We start from the raw sequence: 20,143 nt of genomic DNA on the forward strand, positions 1-20,143 counted from the left end.
AGCATCACACTCCCAGGGAATGTTGATGATAGCAGCTGCAAAGTATCAATAAGAACATTATAGGGGCCAGAAGTATCTAGTAGCTTCTTTAACTGGTCAAACTGCAGTAAATATCAAAACACTGTCTCATTAAGTTTTATAAGGACATTGTCTGCAGAGGTTCAATGTACTGTTGTCTTACATTCAGGGTCCCCAAACGCATTGTGTCCTCTGAGCTGCTCCCTCCCCTCGCAGCTCTTGGACTTAAGGGCCGTGTCCAGAGGAGGCCCAAACAAACTGTCAGACACAGACGCCGAAGAACTCAACCTGAGCCACAGAAAACAACCGGAGGGAGGAGAGAAGAACAAGGAGACTAGTTTATAGTAAATGTAAAAACAAGAAGGACCATACAGCACTTTACATGCATCCATCTTTGTATAAAGGGTCTCGGTTATTCAGGTTATAATACCAGTATGAAAAATGTATTGTTTTTAATTTTAAGGCTTTTGATTCATTGGACTGGTGTAACATAAAAATAGGAATTTAATCATGCTGTTCTTCATTTTCACTGTCTTAAAAAAGTTCATTTTAAATAGTTTCAGAGTTATTCCTCACATTAAAGTGCTGTTAACAACTTTCAGAAGCCAGAGTAGCATTAATACTAACAGCAACTAGCATGCTAACAGAGCACCAGCCTTATTTCGTGGCTCACAGACAAAAAATAACCCAAAAACTTTTATAATTAGTTGCAGACAGCAGTGGCCTCATTTTGATCCTAAGAGCAGCTTTTACAATATATTTATACTGGCACAAGTCAATTTTATTTTGTTACATGAATAAATGGGTATGGCCCCTTTAAAAGCCAAAATATTTTCATGTCGTAAAATAAGATGAATGAAACTGTGCTTATTTGTTGAAGAAATCTGATTATTGCAACTGTTTCAACATAAATTAAACAGATGTTTTGTTTCACCTGGTGTGGTCAGGGCTGGACGTGGATCTCCTGAGTCCATCCTGATCTCCTTCTGTGAAAACCAAAAAAGACCCAACACATCAGTAATGACTGCGCACAAATGTCAAATAATTACATAAAAAAATAAAAAATTTAAACCAGCAACTTATTAACAGGCCTTTATAAAGAGGCTGAGAGCGGGAAAAGAGAGAAATAAAAGAGAAAGTGGCATATTGTGCACTCATTACTTCTGGCAATGCACTAATCCCGATGCCTGTATTGATGCTGGTCCAGATTGGGTCTGGTTTGGCATCAGGTATAATTTCTAGATCTTCAAATATTGATCCGATACTCCAATACAGCCATACACATTTTTACCATTTACAAATATGGACATTTCATTTTAATGCTCCAAAGAACCTATAGCATATTATTTTAGATTGTGCACATTATCACATTATATTATATCAGTTGTTCTGCTGTTGCAAAGTTCCTGTAATGGCTCGTATGGAAAATAGAATGATTATTAGGAAAATTTTTGTTAATTTTTAAGGAAATCATATCAGGTGCTCAAATAGTATCTGAAGCCTGATCTCACCTCTGTGTGTCGCACCCTCATCCTCTGATCGACCTCCGGCGGTACTCGAGTTTCCTAAAAATCACCAAAGATATTAGATCATTTAATATAATAATACAGTTTTTCAGATTTTAAAGACTTACTGGAAAGATGCTTTTTGACTGGTGGCTAAAATAAAAGTAAAATAAAGAATAAACATTGGTGAAGCTAACCGCGTTTAGATTTCATAATATATTTAGATTAGATCACAAAGGAAACTCACCTGCTGGCGCCCCCCTCTGTTTGGTGGCAGAGTCAGAGCCCCCACTGTGGCCTTCAGCTCTCGGTCCTGAGCGGCTGCGCTGCTCCGGTTGCCGCTGGTTACGGGGCGGATTTGGATGTGGAACTTTTTGGGCTCCTCGTCGTCAAAGTCCGAGTCACTAGAGTAAAAGTTGTGCTCTTTCTCCTCAGCACAGCGTTCACAGAAATGAGTCAAGGAAATAAAAACACAGATTAATGTATGTCTAAAGCGGAGAGCAGTTTGGATATTGGTTATATCTCCCTAAATTCAGGTGGGTGTGATTGACAGGTGGATTAACCAATCAGGGACATGCATGGCCCGTCCATATCAAAACAAATACGACTGCTTAGGAGGAAAACAGAAAGGTAAAAAAAAATCCACAGGGGCCTGAAAAACATTGCAAATTTCTGAAGAATTGAGAGAAAGTAAATTTTATGCTCCTACGTTTCATATGTGTCAATTTCTGGTGCAATGGAGAGAGTGGGGACCAAACTGATATCCCTTTGTTTACAAAATACTGGAAGAAATCAATTTATAAAACTTGTAAAAACCTTATTTGTCCCAATTCAGTAGTAAAAGGAAGCCAATGGGCAAAGAAGAATTGGTCTGAGGGCCACATTTAGCTCCTGGGCCACAGTTTGGACATGTACCTAAAGTGGATATAGTGATATTTCTGTATTTGTCCTATTGGTCACCACAAAATAGGACATTGGTGACGTAAAATTAACAAAAAATCTCTTCAAATCTAGTATAACTTATGAATGGAAAGGGTTAACATGTTCGAATTTGTAGAAAATATCCTTGAAAGTTTGTTTGTTGACTCTACAGATCACATTTGAAGCCAACATCAACCTTAATGTGCGAAGAGGATCATTTTCAGAGCATTTGAATCATGTTAAAATGTCTTCTTTATGCTAAAGAGTCCAGTCAGGGAATAGTTTTAATGAAACTCTTTCCTCATAACATCTCTGTATCCATTAGACTCTAAACAGGAGGACGCGTTTAGTCATTTGCAGTAATAAATGGGAGCAGGGTCATTATAATTGCCCTGCTCTTCTGATAATGAGTTCATGAATGGAGTCAGTGAGGCGCGTAAACGAAACGCACCCAGACCGTGACCTCTGACCTCTGATCTAACTGCATTAACTCAATACTGTGGGTAAAGGCATTCACAGCAATTAACTGAGTGGGGAAAAGTGGTGTAGTAAAAGAAAATGTATGAAAAAATGTATACCCATAAACCAGTTAAGACTAAAACATGCACTGAGACTAGTTCTATATTAAAGAAACAACTGTTACCATGAAAATCTGACATGTTTCTGACAAAAGTGCAACACATCCATAGAGACATTAGCCAAAACAATGTTAAAAAGTAAAAGTGTAATGGATATGTGCATGGCTCTGAATCTGATTGTACAAAAAAATTCAAATAAGTACAGGGCTGTGGGCAGGGATAGGGGGGTAGGTGAAAACGAACATTTTATAAATACTCAAGCCTGCTGGGTCACTTCTTCTTAAATGAAAAGTCTGATGCCACAATATCAGCTCCATATCAGAACGAGTAAATGTGTTTGTTTTATTTTGTGTATGAATTTGAACTTTGTAGTTTTGAAAATGCTTTAATAAAAAAAAATACAGTATAAGATTACATGCTACAAATGACATTGAAAATTACATTCTATTATATATAAAAGGAAGTATTGAAAACAGTATTGAGTGATTTCCTTGGTATTGAAATCGAGTTTTAAATGTTTGTATTGTGACAACACTCGTGATGGGGAGTGGAAAGGTGGCTACTGCTATGACTCCAAACAGAGCTCGTCATAGTCATTGGTGTGTGCGGATCCTGTTTAGACTGATAATGCCAGGTAATCCTAAACCTTTCACAGTAAAACTAACGTGATATAATATTTAAGTGAGCTCCACCATCACTAAATATGTAAAACGTGTATATTTACATTTGGAGCCAACAAACTGGTAGTAAATACTATGAGGGTTACGACTGGTTTTTGATCTGCGACGATACTGAAAATTAGCTGGATCAGATATCGGCTTCCAAATATCGGTGAGCTGATATCATGTTTGGACAAATAAACTGGTGTAACAGAGACCAGAAAAGTCTAATGTTTGAATTTTTCTGTGTACAAAGCTGTTCTGTTGTTACTTGAGAGACAAATAGCAATTACATTACACATTTAGATCAGTTTGTTTTATATTATTTTAGTTTAAAAGAAATATATGCCGTGTCTGCCCTGGTATTGGTTGATATCGTATCGGCAGATCCTTAAAATCAGTATCAGAACTGAAAAAGCCTGATCAGTGGTTAGATTTCTCATCCACAAGTGAGCGATTCAAACACGGCTCGGACCAGTTGGCGAGACGGGTGAAGTGTCTTGCCCAAGGGTGTGTAGAATGAATGTTGAAAGTGAGTGATTGGTGGTGATCGGAGGGGCAGGTGGCGCAGACTGGCAGCCTTGCTTCTGTCAGTCTACCCCAGGGCAACTGTGGCAAAGTTAACCACCGCCAAGTGTGGGATCCGAACCACCAACCTTCGGATAAGTGGACACTTTACCAATTGAGCTAATGTAGCGTAGAACGGCCATTAAAATAGTTACGCTGATTTGAAAACCCCTCTACAAGATGCGTGTCAATTTAAATCAACATTACAAGATATGTTTAAACCTTAACACCTGTATCCTCTTTCTTGTCTCTTTTCTCTGGATGACCATTAATAGATACATCCGATAACACCATAATAGTTTGAACAGTTGCTTGACTTGTAACTTAAGACACTACAGCTGTTTAAAAGCGCACACACTGACTGGCACACGGGTCACGGAGTAATTATTTAAAACAGCACCGATAGGCAAAAGGATATCGTTTTGTGCGTTGTCGGCTCGTATTACAAAGCCCTCGTCGTCCACTTCCAGAGGAGAGTTCTGTGGAGCAGAGACAGACAGCAGCCGGGTCAGAAACACAGGGAGACGTAGATTTGAACTGCACAGGTGTGAGGCAGAGCAGCTGAGGATACTGCGACGAACATTAGGGCTTTATAATGGTTTAGCTTAGATCTGTGTTGCTCAAACTGTGGTACGAGGCCTGCTTCTAATTTAGGGACAAATTAATTCATATTTTCATCCTCGTATTTTCTTAACCCTCTTATAATTTCGTCATGGTTAAGTCCAATTTTACACCAGTTTTCAGATACAATATAATCCTGTTTTAGTACTGGTTTAGACCTGGTGGTACTCGGAACGCAAATTACTTTCTGGCTTTTTTAACCCATTATCAGGAATACAGTTTATTGACAATGATATATATTACAGTTTGTTGTTTGACACTCCCAAAAAACATGTAATGAGCTGAGAACTGAGATTTTTAAAACTCAGACAAAGCTTGAATTACATCAGAACAACACAAGAAGTACAGAAAATATTAATTTAGATGAAAAAAGTACTTTGTTGTTGATGTACTGAATGAAAATATTGTCAAGCGGCGTCTCTTTAGCTTCATTTTGGTTCAATCGAGCAAAAATGTCATATTCATGGGCTTTTCTCTAAAAAAAACTAAGCCATTATTGGTAAGAATAACTGTCAGATAATGAGAAATCAAGCAGCTCCAGTTCAACAGTTCAACTCAAGAAGACGTGATTGTTCATGTTATGTTACTCCCTTGATATAAATAAAATCCCCAGCTTTTTAAATCGTTTTTCCATTGCCTGGTAGTTGCTCTGTGAGTCTGTGATGTCCCACGGTAGAGTTTTAATACATGTCTCTTAAAAATGACACCGTGACTCACTCGGGGCGGGTCTGTTTACTCTGCTCTGTGCACATGGAGCTGTGAGGACGCTCTGGTGCAGTCCACACACAGGTATGACACTTCTGCTGCTGCTCTGATGTCAGGCCGATTCTCAGAACCACCAGAATAAACCTGGGAAATCCTACACTCAGACTCGTCACGATCACGCTCTCATCATAGAAACACTTAGAGCTGTTTGACGTCTCTTATGCCAGTCTGGCTTGTAATTCATTCAGAAATAATAATTACACATGTTGTAACATAACCTGGTGGCAACAACTGCTTGTCTCCATGGAGATACAATGAATGCCAAATTGTGGATCTTTTCAGGCAAAGCAAAGCAGTAATATCTCCATGGAAACAAGCAGGTGTCAGACCCTTCTTCATTTTGCACCTTAAAATTGCATATTGAAATGACATTATAAGTTAAAGTTTGTAGTATGTAGGATTTTTATTAAACCTGACGCAACTGTGTCCACAGATATAAGGTGGACATGTTTAAATCAAATATAGCTTTTACTGATAACAATTGTAATGCTGATTTATTCGGAATTACAAAAACACTGGAAATGATGGGGCCAAGTTGATATAATTTAGTGTTTTGGTTTTCAAGACGATTAATCAATCAGAAAGCAGAATGAGCCCCACATGAGTCTGCCTAAAAGACCTCTCTCTATAAGGTTTACTCTCAAACTGGGGTTGCAGTTTTTCAGGGGTAAATGCTCTTTTTTAACAATACCACAGTCTAAACAATAGACTGGTTTTGGATAATGGTACCTGAACAATTTAACTGGACAAGAGTTAGGTGCAGGGTGAGCACAAATTCCTTAGGTCACATTTAAAACCTTGAAAACCATTGTTGTAACTGGTTCCTCATGTCTCCGCTAATCTTTAAAAAACATGTTTTTTCTAGTATATAGTGACGATCTATGACACAGATCATTATTGCACATTTTTGCTCATGATTCTAAAAAACTTAATAGAAAAGAACAAAGCATGACTGCATGAATGAATCACTAAAACTATGATCTCAGAGTCTGAGTAAACTAATGGAGAGGGAAAACAATTACTGTTTTAAAAGCACAGCGTTGCGTCATATGTTGAGTTAAAAAGAAAAATAACTCACAGGTGTTTCTGTCATGGCCGAATCCCTGTAAAAACAAAAGCAGAAAAGTGTCAGGGACAAAGAGGCGCAGTCTGAAATCTTTAAGTCCACATAGAGTTTGTTGTTTCTCACGTAGAGTCTGGTTCTTTGTCTCTCCTCCCGAGCCCTGGGAGCCTGAACGCTTTACCACGAGTCTTCTTCACTCCTTCAGGAGCTAGAGCCGTCATGTACTCCTCAAAACCAACCAGAGCTGCACACACAAGCGCACACACAAACACGTACAATCAGGCCTGTCACGATAACAAAGATTGACGTTCGATATACTGTATTACTGAAGTAAATATAGACGATAAACGATAATACTGAAACTAATTTATGCCACTGATACAATAACCCAAGAGCAGATTTAAACCACAAAAACTATTCTAATTGTACAATATTGTTAAAAATTATGATCTGCAATAAATAAACATCAGAATGAAACACTTAGTCATTAATCTGCATCTGTAATGAGTCATAGAAGTTATTAAGTCAATCTTTTATGACTTAAATCTTATCTTTACTGCAAGGAAAATGTACACACGATAAATACTGACCCAAAAAATATTGTTCCAGCTTTCATATATTGAACGATAAGTTTATAGTAATTATCACGACATGCCTACATACAATTCATGTAAGGAGTTATTTTAACTGTTTTTATAACTTTCTAGAGGCACTTGCACGATTCCATGGAAATATTATGTTAAAACCATACTTTGGAACATTGTCCATGGAGATGAATATGTTTTATGCCATATTGTGAAAGATTATAGCCAAAGGAATAACATTTACATAACAAAGGAATAATAATTTCCATGGAAACAAGCACGAGGCCAAGGTTTTTATGTTTGTTGTATGCTTTTCAGTGCAGTAAAAAGTACCTAAAAATATAATTTGTTTAGTAAAAATGACTATGCAACATTTTTTTTTAAATATGTGCACGACCCTGAATCAGAATTTACAAAAAATAAAATAACGGCAAGTAAATATAGGGCTGTGGGCGGGGATAGGGGGTAGGTGAAAACAAGCATAAGCTCTCAACTCTTGAATGCAGGAAAATCTAGAATTACTCAATCAAGCATGAATCAATCAAATTACAACTCAGAGAAAGCTAATGAAGAAAAAACATTATAAAATAGTTCAAATCTAATAAAGGTTTTGCATAATATGTCTTTTTTAACCTTTCAAAATGTTAACAACAGACAGAAAACCTAATAATAAATAGTGTAAAATGCCTGGTACCTGGTCGGTCTTTGCCTGTTCCCTTCTGCTCTGCAAACTTCTGGATGAGGTTGTCAGTCCCAATATTTTCCACATTTTGCTTGAATTCCTCGTGAACCTAGAGACAAATTGAAGGAAATCCAGTTTACTAAAACACTGAGAAAGAACGGTAACTTTGAAAGACTTAAATAGTGAATAAAAAGAGGATCTGGGCCCGGCGTACCTGTCCCACCTGAACATGGGTGTCTTCTATGGAGTGAGAATAACCTTTAATGAGCTGTTTCATTTGACGTAAATGAGCCTCCTCAATTTCCTGAAATTTCTGCAGACGTAACAAAACAAACAATTTTTATTTATTTGAATTATTTATGAACCTACAATTTTTATGTTTTTTATACACAAAGATAAAGTTAATATATGTTAGATTTGGGAAAATTCACAATGTTATACAGGGTTGACCGTCAATTATATACCATTATGTTATATGTATGTACAAGTATGGGATTTAAAGATGCACTATGTAACTTTTATGTAGGAGGGTATGCTTACCTGGAATGTCCCAAAAAATGGCATTAAACTTATACATCTCCATAGAGACAAGCAGGTGATGCGACTAGGCCAAGTTGCAGTCAGAATGTATGTTTTTCAAAGCAATTTTAGTAATTAAAACTCCTGTAATAAAAAAGCAAGCTAACCAAATTTAAAGCCATACCGTGGAACATTCAAGGCGAGGCAATAATTTCACCATGGAGACAAGCGGGTAGCGTACCAGCACCAGAAAAGCCCCATAATATATCTTTAAAACAGTACTTTTGACTCTGCACAGTATAAACTACATCACCATTTACCACAAAGGTTTCTCATTACTGTAGAGTTACAAAAAATACATATAAGTCACAAGTACTAACTAATACATTTTACTTTGTTGAGCCAATATACATATTTGTAAACTACACAATAAATGTACAAGGTGCCAGGGCTCTGAGCCAATAGATGCGGTTGCCAGACTTTTTAACCCAGCGATAATTTGAGAGGATTTGGTATTTAAGTGTCTATTCAGCACAACTCATTTGTCACTGTCTGCTCTGGGGCTGTAGTCTCGATGTAAAGACTAATGTTACACAAATAAAAGAGTGTGGAGATTACTTTGCCCAATTAAATTAATAAAAATGTGAGCTATATAGGAAAGTATAAAATATCCTATTGTACAGTCAGCACCTAGCAAAGTACTTTTTCATGTTTAGTGCCAAAAAGGGTGTACTGTGGCGACTGCGTTCAGCTACAGAGCCTAAAGTAAACTGCAGAAGTTTAATATGTATTTATGTTGTGAAATGTTCTCTTTATTGCTTTAGTTGTAGCCTGAGACTTATCCTATAACTCAGCATTTTGGGAAATCCATAATTCATTCAGGGTGTATGTTGCAGCGTGTGCACAAAGCAAAAAGGTGGGGTTATAATAGTAGGGGTTGTGTGTAACTTAATTAAATAAAAGGTTTTGTCTGTAACTACTTACTAAATAATAAAACCTGCTATGATAACACATTTTAAAGAGTGAAATATTGCAACAGAAAATATACCAATTCCAAATGATAGTATTGAAGACCAGTTTATGCTGATACAATGGACTTCAAGTATAAAACATGAACCATATTGGATTTAAGTGAACAATCGATGAAAGGTTTTAGTCTGGTTATGTTCCAGCGGTGGAAGAAGTGCTCCATTTTGTTACTTAAGCAAAAGTACTGATATCTCACAAGAAAAAATCTATGGTACAAGTACAAATGTTAAGTAAACGTTTAAAATTGTACTTAAAGATGAAAAAGTAAAAGCATTTTGCGCCGTTTGAGATCGTATAAAGCTTCAAATGTAGTGATTTTGATAAAGATTTATGCTGAATTTTGTTCAACAGAAAAAACTGAATTAACATTTTTTTCCAAGCTGTTTTTGTCTGTATCTTGTTGTTTGCTCAAACTACGAACATGTTAAAATTAAACCTCTCAGACTTTTCAGCAGGCCTCGAACAATAGTAAAAAATGCATTTACTTTTCAGTTCAAAGAGAGAGTAGAATAGAAAGTACTCTACCTACACCTGCTCTCAATTAAAAAATATCCACCAAAAAAGTATCCAAACTATCCAAATAAAATTTTTACTTAAGTATAGAACTTTACTACCTTTACTTTGTTTCGTGCCACCACTGCTGCGTTCACACTTCCTCTTAGCCTGGTGAGCTAGTCCCTCCTACATTTTGTCACATTTTTGGACCGTTTAATCTGTCTGTGTCGTGTCTCTTAAATGAGGAAGACGGCTAATATCTTTGTATCATTCAGAACAAAATCTATAACTTATTTAACCTCAGACACATACGAGTTTAGTGCTTCGCGTGTTGATTCTGCCAATTTTTTTTTTTTAGCTCTTTCTCAATCCTATGAATATTTTTTTCTTTTTTACTCATAAGCCGCCACGTTTGTTTTGATATGAACGGACCATGTGCCCTCTGATTGGTTAATCCACCCGTCAGTCGCGTCCATTAGAACTCCAGGAGACAGGACTCCATTTTTCTAAAGTATAAGAAAAGTGTGCAATCTTGAACGGCCAGACAAACATGCTCTGTGAGGACCTGGTTTGATCTTGGTTTAGTCTTGATGCATCTCATAAAAAAAAAATAAATAAAAGTAGTAAATTTAAAAAAGTATATATATAAACTTGTGTGCTTATTGATAGTTTTTGTACGGTGTCCTTGAGTGCCCAGAAAGGCGCCTTTAAATAAATTGCATTATTATGACTTAGTTTAGCCCTTTTAAAATGCTGGTTAAGTCATGGTGAAGGATAATACTATTTTGTTGTTAAATTGTTAATCGCTATGGTAACGGCCTTCATTTTTCATCATTCTGAAACCCGTGGATACTAATTTCCGGGACAGGCCTTGTATGACAGCACCCGAACTGACGCTAAGGAAAATTTGACCTAAATCCATTTTGTATTTAGCACCAATAATCTGCTTGCTGTCATACTCAGACCTTGGCCTTCTGAAAGTTAATTAGCCACATATGTAGAGCCCAGTCATTATTTCAAAACACAGATCCCCTAATTAAGGTTTGTAGGAGGTTTCTATGGTAACAGCAGCCGTAACCAAGGAGGCGGAGAGTGTGACTAATGCCAATGAAAAGGTCGCAATGTGGTACCTTTAATAAAGATGGGAAGATAGATGATGTGGAAAAACAAAATATGCACCTCATGTCCAACTTCTAACTTCTACATTTTTGTAGAAGTTAATATAGTTTATATTACACAAAATGATTTCTTGTGAGCTTTAGGCAATGTTATAATATTGTTACCTCATCAAAAACAAACCTGAAGTTGTGTTTGCTCTGTTCCACCTTGTGATGTCATGTAATGGTAGTTTTCAAATTAACAGCTATTACCTTTTGTTTAGTAGAGATGGGCAATTCCAGGGCCGAAATAATCTGGTGAAGGTGTCTGGAGTTTAAAAACACAGCGGAGCACTTCCTGTATTACCACATGACATCACAAAGTGGAACAGTGTTTTCCATTTGAGACTCAGCCTAAATATGCAGGATTCGTGTGTTAAACATGTGTGAATGAAACAAAACACAACTCCAGGTGTGTTTTTGATGAGGAAACAACATTATAACATAGATCAGAAAATAGGGTAATATGGGCCCTTTAATGAGCATTAATTATAAAGAATGATACTGTATTTTCAGTATCAGCACTTGTTCAAATGAGAATCTAGGCCACTAGTTTTGATACTAGTTCAATACTAATTAACTATACACATAATAAAACAACATGGAGCAGACAGACCAATAACAGTGATTTGTAAAAGGTTGAAAAAGATGAATGAAGGGAGAGTGAGTCCCATAAAGCAGCTACATTCAAGATGTAACATCAGACCATTATATATTTGCAATTGTGACATTTTATTGTATTTTTCTGGTTAGTATTGTAAGGATTAATGAATTCATACATGATCGCTGACAAATAAAGAATAAACTAACTAAAACTAAAAGCCCTGATACAGTGTAAATGTGTGTGTCTGACCTGCGCAGACTCGCTCATCTTCTGCTCAAACTCTCCTCCCACACGGTTGTACTTCTCGATGCACAGGGCAAACGACTCTGCCGCTTTCTTAGACTTCAGCTCCGCCTAGTGACACCAGGAGGAACAGAGAAATATGGTCACTGCTGGAGGAATGTACCCAGGGTAATGCCAGATCGATATGTATAGGCCTCTAATTTGAGTATTACACATTGTTAATCTGGAAAGGATCTGGTTGAAAGTGAGAAGCAAAATGTAGAGCGCCCAGGTGAATATTTGAAGCAGACTTGTCCAAGTGTCACAGCACTGGAACAAGCCCAGAAATCACACTTTTGTTAAAGGAACTGTATGTAATATTTCAAATTCCATAAATATAATCCATCCACATCCACAGATATGAGGTAAACATGTTCAAATCAAATACAACATTTACTGATAGCAAATTTAATGCTGATTTATTCTTAATTATAAAAAACTGATATAATGGCCAAATTGTTACTGTTATAATTTGGTTTTAATTCTCAAAATGATTATCCAATTAGAAAGCAGAATGAGCCTCACATGAATCTTTGGCCAGTTTCAATGCTGAAATCAAGTTGTTTAAGCCTAAAATGACTCTCTGACCTGAATCCTCACCACCTAAACCCCAGCACCTGCAGCTAATCATTAATTAGTGCTAGTGCAGCCTCTGCAGCTCAGTCATGAGAAAAATTTGTATGTGTTCTCTGTCTGCATTGGAAACTCTGGTTCTGTTGTGATCGTAGTATTTTATTTTTAAACATTAAGAGCCCAGGTTACATACTGTTCCTTTAAATCTGGCTCCAGAAAAGCACATCTTTCCTGTCCATAAATTCATGGCTTACCCACAGGTTTAAAAAGCTAAGTTTTATGCCAAAACAAGCTCAAGTACTATTGGTGGTCTTCAGATTCTGATATGTGATGATGTCATACTTTCAGATCGGGACAAGAGCCAGTTTCCTCTACTGATTACATTGTACTTTGACATGAAATATCCAAAAGGTAAACACGCAAATATTAAACCAGATCATTTATATTATTGACTACATGGAGTAACTTCTTGTATTACAACAAAACTCTGCATTTTAACAATATTTATTTTATCTGCCTCCATCTGTATTAAATATTCTTGGCCTATAGAATATTGTGATGTCGTCTGAAACCCAACAATAAACTCTACAGTGACCCAATAGAGTTCATCTAGTAGACCATAGTTTTTGTTTGTGTAATTGTCACCTTCTCCACTTCTTTCTGTGGCGCTCCCTCCTTCTTGAGTCGGTCCAGCTCCACACACTTGGCGTGATACCCCTCTTTGGACTTCTGCAGGTGTCCACTCTGAACCTGCAGGGCCTGAACTGCCTCCACTGTCCCCACCATCTCCTCTTTAGTCTGCAGCACATCAACAACGCTACAAATATTACACAATGCACTACAGACCACATGCACGTATATTTCATAAAGCAAATGTCATGAGCAGACACAAGAGTAATTGGATTTCGGTGAGATAAATGAGTTTAGGCTGAAAATCGAAAGGACAAAAGTAAAGTACCTTGCTATATTTTCCCATGGGTTTTAATTGTATATTGCTGGATACTATAAAAAAATGGATCACTTTTGTTTCTCATATCAATCTCGATTTTAAATTACATTTTTTTTCTTTTCAATACTGGTTTCATGAACATAAACAAGACAATAGCAAAGTCTGAACTCGGCTCCAAAACACTTGCTTTTACTGACAGAAGAAGACTGCCCGTAGTGCTCTCCATTAAAAAGGCCAAAGCTGGAAGATTAGATAGGCTTGAATCTTGATCTCGATAAAAATTCCATTAACTGCCCAACCCTAATATATAGACAATATCTGTGGTATATTTAACCCCACCAGAGGAGCTGGAGGACGTGTCTGGGGTGAGAGAAGTCTGGGAGCCCATGCTTAGACTGCTGCCCCCATGACCCGTAAGAAAATGGATGTATGGATTTAACAAACAAAAGTTGTGGTAGAACTACAATTTGACTTTGGAGAAAGGGAATTTGTTTATGTGATTCTGTACAGTACATATTCACTGTTTTGATTATTCAAATTAGAGACAGATGATATATCTGCCAACCGATACATCAGATATTTGGACTGTTTAGTGCATCAGCTATCGGCCGTAAATCTCCTGCAGAAGCTGATATTTTGTTTTGGTTGATCTGCTGCCTAAAAAATACACACAAAACTTTATTCTAACACTTCTTAATGTAAAGAGACAAAACATGACTATACAGCTCTCTTAAAAATGTGATAAAAAAGGGCTGTGGGTGAGTTTTAGTCAATTTAAATGACATACTTTGAAGAAAAATAATTAAAATCAGTCCTACATATTAGCCCAAAAATATTGACCATGAAAAAAAACCATATCGGTCGATCTCTAATTCAAATAAATGTACTGCATTTCATGGACACAGGCAGCATGCAGTGGTTTAAAGGTGCACTAAGTAACTTTTGTGATAAAGGGTAAGGCACCTCCTTATTGCCATGAAGATGCTATTGCCAGGAATGTTCCTCAGTGTGGTATTAAATGTATCCATCTCAATTAAGAGAAATAGTTGACGACATAAGACAGAAGTACGAGTCAGATCTGCAGAGAGACAAGCCCCTGCTCACAGTAAGAATAAGCCATGTTTTTCAAGGTATTTCAAGTTGTTAAAGTTGTGGAACATTCCAGGCAAAGAGGTAACATCTCCATGGAGACAAATGGAATATTAAAAAATGTTGTAAAATATGCAATATTAATGGGTTTTATGCAACATTTTGAGGATTTTTTCATATTCAGATATTTAGTTTTAAATAGTTAATCGCTCTGGCCCTATGGTGCACACAGGGTTTATTTAAGCGTACCTTGCGGTGAACTTTGACCTGCTCCTCTGCGTACTTGTTGATGTCTCGGATCAGGTCGTTCATTTTCCTCATGAGCTCCAGGTGACACAGGGCCAGTTTGTCTGCAGACACCCGGAACACGTCCCACATCGGAGCAAACGTCCTGGAATAACAAACAAAACAGATGAACAGATACATAAAAGTGTGCAGATTTAAAGGTACACACCGTGGAGAGGTTACTGCTCTATTTGAAATGTTCCACAGTACGCTATTAATATATGAAAATAAATCACATAAAATTGCTTCTCCACAGCTCTGACCTACACCTTAACCTGCTTGTGCGATCTTCATGTCTCCGCAGATACATTTAATGCCATACTGTGGTACATTCCTGTTCCAAAACAAGAACATTTTTAGTATGTGCCGGACTCTTCACTACAAAAAAAAACAAACAGTCTATCAATCTAGTGCAGTATATTTATTTTGACTTCTTGTTGCTATTAAACTGCAATGGTCTACATGTTTTCATAAAGGAGCACTATGAAACTTGATGGTGAAGAGTTTGCCACCTGTACGTCTCCATGGACATGTTATTGCTTTGCCTATAATCGGATCTGTGGAGAGGCAACCCCACTCAGTAAGGATACATGTTTTTCAAGGTACAACAATGTAAGATATCAAAGTTTAATGTCATACTGTGACAAAGCAATAACTTCTCAAGCAAGACAAGCAAATGGTGGATGCCTCATCAAAACGTTACATAGTGCACCTTAAATAAAACGGAATCCAAATAGATGTTCTTAATTGACTCATTACTAATTCTTCATGTGTAATCGATTTTAATGTAATTATTGTCCAGCTGGAGTGTTTTCTAACAACGTACAGTTAAGGTGCTTCTCTATTTGAATGTTTACAGCTTATTCAGCGAATGGTGAATGGTATGAGGAAAGGAGCAGATAACACAGACTGCACAGTCTGTGTATAGCGGTAAAACTCCTGACAGGTGCAAATCCCACGTTGGGCTTGTTCCAAAAAGCTGAGAATTGCTGCAAAGACACAGCTCATCACTATTTTGAGGTAGTTTGGCTCCTGGATGTGACTACTCAGCATTTTGTCCAACCTGAAACAGTTTCCTTCTTGTCGCTATGGTTCAAATTGCAAGATTTATTAAGAAAGTGCTTTGGAGAATAAAGTGAACATGGTTCATTTTGAAGTACATTACAAATAGGGCTGTTATAAGAAACAGATTTATAGAGCAGTCCTCAAGACTATCCTACAGAGTTTGGGAGCAAAATCAGCACGTTCTTCCTTCTCAAAAGCTGATGAATACCATCTTATCTGGCAACACAGTCACAGGTCACAGCCTAATTGTGCACCACCTGTAACTGCATCTGGAGACAACCAGTGTCTGTAAAATCATACAACTTAAGAAGGTGGTCGGATGATCACAAAACGTTTTGACAAAAAAGAAAGAACACAATTCAATTGACATAATAATATTATTTTGAGTTTCAATAAATTGACCAATAATGAAAACACTCCATATATTGTCAGATTTTGATTTCACTGATATGTTGTCCATGCTTAGATTAATGGAGTAAATGTATATAACCATGTTTACATTGTCCATTTATATGATATATTGTCCATGCTTAGATGAATGGAGTATATGTATACAGCCATATTTACCGGTACATTGTCCATTTACACTTGTGTTTATCGATATGAACTTGGTACATTGCCTTAAAGGGAGGGTCACAATAGTCATATCAGTGAGGCCATGTGTAAATTATGAATATGCACATTTGGTGTACACAGATGGTTCTCATTCATATCTCATACGCTGACATACTGTATGCTCTATAATTGTGTTGCCGTAGTGACAGGACATATGGCGGAACCTTACCGACGCGAGAGGGGCAGTTCTGTGCTACTTACCCCAGTGCACTGCTGTTACTCGCAGTCTTAGCTAGTTTGCTCATGGACTTCGAGTAGCTCTCTTCAATAGCTGCCCTGCAAAAACATAAAACACAATTAGATTTATTCAGATTCACTGATCAAAAGATTCTATTATATTTTACTTTGTCTTATTAAAAACATATAAAACATTTCCTGAATATTCTGTCTATAAACTCATCTACTTTCAATTAATAAAGTGATAAACCTTAAAGGCACATGTGACATTTCTGGTGAGGGGTCCGCCACCTGTTTGTCTCCATGGAAATGTTCTTGCTTAGTCTGGAAAGTTCCACAGTTTGGCATTAAACACACCTCTCTTTCAATGATTCAGTTGGAGACAAAGAAATACCTTGAAAAACATGAATTCTAACTGTGTCACCTGCTTGTCTGCATGGAGACGGATTAATGCCATACTGCGGAACATACCAAACTATTAAGACAATCAGACCAGAAAAGTTAGTGCGCCCTTGACCTCACACCTGCATCTGCTTTTAATGTTTAAATTTTGAACAGGGTGTCCATAAAAAAGAGTCTAAGTGCTCTCACTGGGTCTCCCTGTAAAGTAAAGATAAAAAATAAACATTATAAAAACCTTATTTGTATACATAGTTGATCAAAAGCACAAAATATAAGTGCAAAATACATTTATAAAAATAATAAAAACATAAAAATAAGCACAAAAAAACAATAATACAATAGGGCTGAGAATATCAAATTTTGCCATTTTGAACATCAAGCACTGCATTTATGTTCCAAAAATAGGATTCAATTCAAAGTTCACAATTTAAACGACCATTAACATTTGTGAGAAGAAGAATTACGAGGACAAGTCGCACACATTTAAGAAACGTGCAAATAAGTGGCTACAATTAGGTGGTCCAGAAATATGACTGTTGCTTTTATTCAGTCTGCATCACGTCCCAGACCCTCCTGCATTAGAACAGAAAGCAGGAGGACTGACTCATCCTTTTTCAGTAGCACAAACAGGAGTATTTAAACAGTTTATACAAGTACAGAAGAGAGTAAATCCTTCTTTAAACTGTCAGTACTTAATGCAGTCCAGTCACATTTACAACCTCCACTAATGGTCTCATTCGTTACACTGTGATGTGAAGTTTACTTAACCCAACGTCAGAATCCTCCTCCACTGTCTGTGTTAGAAACCATCGTTTGCACTGGTACAGACTGTCACGATTTTTGAACAACAAATTTAAGAGGGGTGGCTCAGTTAGTAGAGCGTTTGTTCACTGATCTGAAGGTTGGCTGTTCGAATCCCGCTCTCGTCATAAAACATCATTGGTTGAGCGGTCCAGATCCACTGACGTACAGGTTGGCGGTGTGATTCCAGCTTCCACAAATGAAAACTGTCATCATGCTCTTGGGCAAGACACTTAACTCTCCTCACTCCGACTGTCTGCATCCACTAGTGTACGTATGAACTTTCAAATCGCACTTGTTTTTGCAAATGAACTCTTGGTAAATGGCAAATAGTCAAATTTTTATATGACGCTTTTCCACCTTCATGGCACTCAAAGCGGTTTGCATGAAGGAAACGCTTACCGCTTAAGTGTCTTGCCCAAGGATACAATAACAACATTCATCTGTGGGGGTTGGAATCATACGGCCAACCTGTGGTTCAGTAGATCTGACCGCTCAACCAATGATGTTTATGTCGATAACTGGATTCGTACCACAAACCTTCGGACAAACAGTGACAAACACTAATTGCACTGTACCAGACCAATGCATTGATATAGTTGAGCAGGTGGGTACATGCTGCAATAACCTTGGTCTGAAAATATATGTTGAGATGTTCGGTCATAAAACTTTAATACCATCTGTACAAAGACCCAATAGTCCTGCTGGGTTGAACAGAACGGGAAAGCAGCAGTAAATGTATTTCAGTATAAACAAATGTCGTTATTGTCATTGGGCTGTGCTGCTGATGAAGCTATTACTATGCCACAGTGCAAAAATGGGGGCAGCATATGGGAGGACATATTTTATTTATGCCAGAGATATTTGACCTGGTAAATATTTAAACTATTCTGATTAGAAAAAATACATTGATAAGAGTGACTGCAAAGAAAATAAGTGAATCATAGTGGAACATGCAACTAAAACATGTCAATAATCGCAGTGGTAGTAATTTTAAAGTAACGTAATTAATAATATGTAAAATATGTAAATATAAGTGAAAATATGAATGAGTGAAAGAATGGTTTATGTCTTATCATTGTTTCCAGTATTTATTTATGCATATAATTTGAATCAGGGCTTTGCAACTTACACTGCAACACTATTTTTAAAACAAAAAATAAATTTTCTCATCCCATATGGCTTCAAGGTTTCAGTAAAAATTAACTGGCTGATTTATTATTATTATAGGTACACTATGTAACCTTGTTGTCTTCATGGAGATTTTAATACTTTTTCTAGAATGTTCCACAGTATGGCATTAAGGTACACATTTATCTTGCATTTATTCGATTGCATTTGTTTTATTCCTCATAAAAACCTTGAGAAACATTGTGGAACTGCTTGTTTGTCTCCACAGCTCAAGTTAATTGTAATGCCATACTGTGGAATATATAAGCAAAGCAATAACAGCTTCATGGAGACAAACGGGTGTCAGATCCTCCCCGTGAGACGTCACATAGTGCACCTATTGACACTTTGCAGTGATATCACGCTGGGGTTGTTCTACATGTATTTCTACGACAGAATGTTCAGCAGTTACCATGGTGACGCGAAGCACACATTAGCACACACTGCCAACTATAGTTTTTTAATTATTAGAAAAAACACAATGTATTTTAACAACAATTTTTCAGGAGACTGTGATCAATACAAGGGCTCAACCTGAAAAAGATGTTGACTAATGCTAGCTAGCTTATGTTAGCTAGCTTATGACTGAAATATTATTTGAAAGTGACTTTTTAACAGCACAAATCAGCTCATCTGTTGTAATTCCAGCTACGTATGTCAGTTCTTTATGGTTAGATTGTGTTAAAACCAAACTCAACTTGAGTAACAAACTTTCAGACAAAGACGGGCCTTCAGTTAGCATCCAGAAAATGTTGATGACAGTAGTTGCAAAGTATCAATAATGGGAAATTGTCACATATAGTGCTAGGAGGCCCGTGATATGTTGATTCGTTCTTTGTTTTGCTGATCACATTATAGCAGTGACCTTTGAAAAGTCCACAGACGCAGGAGTCATTTGTCTCTCTGATTGCCTGGTTGAGTTTGTGAGAATCTCCAGCTGCTTCACCATTCCATTTCCTCGCTCTGAT

General features: G+C 37.1%; 1 protein-coding gene across 3 annotated transcripts in view; it reads right to left on the bottom strand.

Moving 5' to 3' along the window:
- fcho1 (FCH and mu domain containing endocytic adaptor 1) overlaps positions 1 to 20,143 on the bottom strand; it is a 68,962-nt gene that overhangs the window by 14,587 nt on the left and 34,232 nt on the right. For 2 of the 3 annotated variants that reach the window (XM_033964720.2, XM_055221090.1), the window contains 14 exons: positions 16,827 to 16,901; positions 14,910 to 15,051; positions 13,268 to 13,420; positions 12,017 to 12,121; positions 8,178 to 8,276; positions 7,976 to 8,072; positions 6,824 to 6,941; positions 6,713 to 6,737; positions 4,667 to 4,727; positions 1,771 to 1,964; positions 1,652 to 1,676; positions 1,530 to 1,583; positions 953 to 1,004; positions 182 to 306 (listed from right to left, as the gene is read on the bottom strand). In XM_033964720.2, the coding sequence (XP_033820611.1) occupies positions 182 to 306; positions 953 to 1,004; positions 1,530 to 1,583; positions 1,652 to 1,676; positions 1,771 to 1,964; positions 4,667 to 4,727; positions 6,713 to 6,737; positions 6,824 to 6,941; positions 7,976 to 8,072; positions 8,178 to 8,276; positions 12,017 to 12,121; positions 13,268 to 13,420; positions 14,910 to 15,051; positions 16,827 to 16,901 (1,325 nt within the window). Of the gene's footprint in view, positions 1 to 181; positions 307 to 952; positions 1,005 to 1,529; positions 1,584 to 1,651; positions 1,677 to 1,770; positions 1,965 to 4,666; positions 4,728 to 6,712; positions 6,738 to 6,823; positions 6,942 to 7,975; positions 8,073 to 8,177; positions 8,277 to 12,016; positions 12,122 to 13,267; positions 13,421 to 14,909; positions 15,052 to 16,826; positions 16,902 to 20,040; positions 20,140 to 20,143 lie in introns of those variants that run through there. The other variant, XM_055221091.1, reaches the window with a different exon arrangement.

Source organism: Periophthalmus magnuspinnatus, chromosome 4 (assembly GCF_009829125.3).
Source record: "Periophthalmus magnuspinnatus isolate fPerMag1 chromosome 4, fPerMag1.2.pri, whole genome shotgun sequence".
Classification (NCBI taxonomy): Eukaryota; Metazoa; Chordata; class Actinopteri; order Gobiiformes; family Gobiidae; genus Periophthalmus; species Periophthalmus magnuspinnatus.